This window comes from Lolium rigidum, chromosome 4 (genome assembly GCF_022539505.1).
Source record: "Lolium rigidum isolate FL_2022 chromosome 4, APGP_CSIRO_Lrig_0.1, whole genome shotgun sequence".
In the NCBI taxonomy this organism is placed as follows: domain Eukaryota; kingdom Viridiplantae; phylum Streptophyta; class Magnoliopsida; order Poales; family Poaceae; genus Lolium; species Lolium rigidum.
Genome location: NC_061511.1, coordinates 237,716,926 through 237,721,352, shown reverse-complemented (window position 1 = coordinate 237,721,352; position 4,427 = coordinate 237,716,926). Strand labels below are relative to the sequence as shown.

The 4,427-nt window shown below is 46.0% G+C and overlaps 1 protein-coding gene across 1 annotated transcript; it reads right to left on the bottom strand.

Annotated features, from left to right (window-relative positions):
• Positions 1 to 334: 334 nt before the first annotated feature.
• On the bottom strand, positions 335 to 2,305 carry LOC124649934 (putative FBD-associated F-box protein At5g56440). Its single transcript, XM_047189504.1, has 3 exons — positions 1,273 to 2,305; positions 1,014 to 1,154; positions 335 to 899 (listed from the first exon to the last, which is right to left on the bottom strand). Exons 1-3 carry the CDS (start codon positions 2,269 to 2,271, stop codon positions 543 to 545), a joined length of 1,497 nt encoding a protein of 498 aa, XP_047045460.1. The 5' UTR covers positions 2,272 to 2,305; the 3' UTR covers positions 335 to 542.
• Between the last annotated feature and the right edge of the window lie 2,122 nt (positions 2,306 to 4,427).

Genomic DNA, 4,427 nt, shown 5'->3' with positions numbered 1-4,427 from the left:
AGTCCAGAAATCACAGGACCTCTTCAGGTCAACAGCATAAATACACAACATGTCTCCTGGGGCAGTTAGTAACCGCAAACCAGCTGATATAAACCTTAAAAACTAGGTCAAAATTTTCCGCTATGCCAATCAGTTGATCAGTTTCGGATTACAATCTAAGCAACCTAGGTAAAAGCACGTCTCTGTTCAGAGCAAGAGAATAAATCTCTTCCATGTATAAACTTTCTGCAATCAGCACAGAAATAAGCAGTATATATATGACTAGATATTGTGAAAAACCGTTGAGTTTATAAGGTATGAAATAACTTGAGTGATGCTCCACTTGAACATCAAAAAAGAACCACAATAAGTTTCTTGTGCAAGTATACACAACACCGGCCATTGTGCTTGTGCATAGACCACAAGTAGCTTATTTTGAACATCAGTCTGAGATAATACATGCTTAGAAACACTACACACACAACAACTAATGGACAACTTCCGCCGAAACAGGAGACATGAAAGGCAAGAGTATCACGCTCCACAGTCGCCAAACCAATTCTTCAACATCCACAATCGAAGGGGTCGGTAGAATCCAAATCATCGAGATGCATGGTACCTGAAACTTCATGGTGACAGCCAGTTGTAAAGCAAAGCCGAGCACCTCTAGATGCCCTCTTCTCCATCTGGAGCATCTCATGTTGTTCTGCAAAGAAGTGCTCGTTGTAATTGCAGGATGCGACCTCGAGCCTCATTGTCTCTAGCATTCTTGAGTTCAGCATGAAGAATGTGGCGAAGTTAACTTGGAAGTAGGTCTTGCAATAACATCTCAGCACTATTGTCCTCAAACGGAAGTCAAGAGATGTGAGAAGGTTCCAGTTTTTACGGTTACATATATTTTGTTCACATGGCTGATTTGCCTGAAAAGAGGCATAGACAAGGGAAATCAAACACTCTAGGACATCAAGTAAATCAAAAGAGCAGTTCAAAACACTGAACACTAAATACTCTATGAACTGTCAATGAAGAATCACCTCCTTGGCATACAACTTTTCCAAGCACGGAAAGCATCTCATCAAGTCAATAACCATATCCTGATCAAAAAATGGCATATGGATGGCCAAGATCTTGACAGTGCGCACCACCGTTGCCAGGTTATCAATGCGCAACCCCGCCTTCATGAAACATGGAACACAATATTAAAGCACGACTAAGTACAGTCCATATGTAACAAATATGCAGCTAATGCAAAGACTTGTGGAAAAGGCATAAGTACAAAAAAAACATAGATACCTGGATAACTGTGGAGCCAAACACGATTCTGGAATCTCTATATTTTTCAGGAATGCAACCTAGTATCTCAAGTTTAGGCGCGGAGATAACCGTAGTTTTCATCCCCTTATTCGTTTCAGGATAGAGCAGCCTTTCAAGCGACGGGGCATCCTCGATGATGAGTTCGGCAAAGCTAGAACGAATGCCAATGCTTCTAAGGTTAGGGGAGTTGATCCGGTGACAGCGGACGCCCGAAATGGTACTAAGCAGCAAGCACTCCAGGCCAGGACAGCCCGCAGAGATAATCTTGTGCAGTGAGACCTCCGAGATCTTGACATGCACGAGCCCGAGCCTCCTGAGCTGTTTGAAGTGAAGCGTTTCGACGGCGTCGTCCGTGAGATAGCAGTTGCTGATAATTGCAACCCGGAGAGTGGACGAGCACCGGAAGATGGACGCCGGCGGCGGTAGCAGCAACACTAGATCCGGAGCGCAGTATCTTTTGCCGTAGAAGTAGAACTCGAGCTCCTGGAGGTTGTTGAGGGCGGGGGACCGGAGCCAGGCGTCCAGCGCGTCGGCTCGGCACTGGATGTGGTTACCGGGGAGGCAGAGGCGGCGGCCGGAGCCCTTGTGGGCGGCGAGCATGTCGCTCACGAGGACACATCGCGACGACAGCATGTTGTCGGAGGTGGGGAGGCCACGGAAGTCGAGATTGAGAGGGGAGTGGCGCCAGAGACGGCGCCACCGGGACGAGAGGACCTGGGTGCGGGCGCCTTCCTTGAGGGGGAGGAGGGAGATGATCTCACCGAGGATGTGGTCGGAGACGCGGCTGATGTGGTCCAGCAACTGTTCTTCATCTTTCTCCGCTCCGGGCGGCGGTTCTGCGCTCTTCTCCACGACCATGGCTTCCAGATCTATCGCTTCTGGAGTCGGCGTTGCCGGCATCGGCGGTGCCACTTTGTTGATCCCCGGTGCAGCTAGGTTCATAAGCTTGGCATCTCCGAGGTCCGACCCCATCTCCATTGCCAGCCCTAGCGCCGCCGCTCTGCGCTGTGGGTAGTGGAAAGTGGAAGAGGAGTGACGGAGTGAGGGCGTGAAGCTGCCCTGCGCACTAGTATATCCTGGCAGAGTCTTTTGGGGGATTAGAATTAGGTGGGCTCGATTGACGCTTGTCGTGTGGGCCGTCTGGCTGAAGAACTTTCTATATACACCTGGTCGGGAACCCCTAAAAAAAAAAAACCTGGTCGGAAAAATAAAGCATCAACGATTTCTTTTTCGGTGAAAGTATCAGCAATGGAGGATATCCGGTTAAAAAAAAAAGCAATGAAGGATAGGCCGAGAAGTTGTTTGTAGTAATTGGTCAATATTTTCCTTTTATTTTCACGAGATGTGAATTCGGATGCATTAATTTCTAGGATGGAAAAAAATTGAAGTAGTTAGAGGCGACAACGTGAAAATATTTGGAATTCCTGTCCTCCATCTATTGCATATTTAATTTTGCTTCTATTTTCCCAAAAAGCAACTCTTTTATGGATCACGCGTCGTACGGCTTTGATGACCGATCGACGAAGGGTGAGTTCTGGTCGAGCTAGGACTCTGCATTATTCGATGTGACCAAGGAAGGAAATTACAATTTTTGCATTTGATTCACGGTAAGGCTGCGCCAGCTGACCACAACGCCATGGTCAAAGCGGCAGGCATGAGCATTTAAGCGCGGCAACGACCCAGAAGCGACGTTTGAATTTGTCGGGCTGAGGCCCAAGCAGGATTGAGGGCCCATGAATTTTTGAATCGAAAGTTGGCGGGACGGGGGATGTGAGTGGAGATCGAGACGATAAGGGGGTGTGATCAGATACAAACCAAGTTGAGAACGAGACTGGATGAGTTTGAGAAGATTTGATTGCATGAGTGATTTACGAACAGATGGTCGATTATTTGTAGAGTGGGTTCCTCTCAATTGCTTGACCATGTGAAAAGGGGACCTCGGTGAGGGGTAGTTCAATAAGGGCAAGGTTATCAATTGTTTCATTAACTAATGTTGTTTTCCTAGTTTAATTCTTGGTCAAATTTAAATCTTGACAATGGGTAGCGTTTGACTCAACAGAAGGAAAAATTAGAAAGACAATTTGCTTAGGAAAAAAAAGCAAAAATGTGCATGTACTCTAGTACGGCGCTAGTATGGGTTGATTTTTCCTAAACATTGTGTTTCGCCGATGGATGGAAATATGTTGTTACCATCTTCGCGCAAGAAGCGAGGGTAAAATATAACTACTCGTTAACACGTGTAACTATTTTTTTCACTTAACTGAGAAGACTTTGCGCCCATTAAAACAACAACCATTACCGTATATTATCAAAATTAACCTCTAGCTAACTAAAGCTTATCTTTTGCTTTGGGGTTTTGATACAAACAAACGTGATATCACTTCTGATAACAGTTGCGGATCCATAATAAGTCGTCCATGAGCATGAGCGGATTGTCGATCGCCACTTCAGCTTCAGGACGATCCAGTCTGTCTGCATACCTGTCACGCGGCACACCGGACCAAGGACCTAAACGCAAGTTCTATGTTTGCCGCTTGAGCTGATACGCTGCACCACAAAGCCACGATAATGGACGTCGGTACGCCCCATCCACACTCGGGGTGCACTATAATCTACTATTAACAACTGATTCATATCATCGCTAGGTTTTGCTAAAGATGTTATACATTGCCCTATTTGCATTTTTTTCAAACTGTTCAGTTATGAAGAGAAACGGAGACATTGCGTCTCTCTGAATCAAGGAATTGTAATTTATACGACTTTCCAAATTAATTATTGGTTGCATATTATTTATTTCTTTTACATCACATTAGATGCAAATTCTACAATTGTTTGTTGAATTGATAAATAGATTCAATCGAAATGGCCGTTAAATTTTATTGTGCGGCATACCCATTGATAAAATCCTAGGTCCGCCGACGCTGGGATGAGTTCTCCCTATCCTTGTGTCCGCGTGAATCCAAATGTACCATCTCGGTCCGCTGAAAATGCCCTCGGTGCCTTTACCATAATGGATCGAACCGTTTACACCGGTGGTTTCGAGGTAAAGACATGTCTAGGATTCCTTCATGTGGCTCGGGCTAACGTTGGTTTCAGTGCACGGATTCGGCCCGCGTCGCTCCCCGCGGGCGACG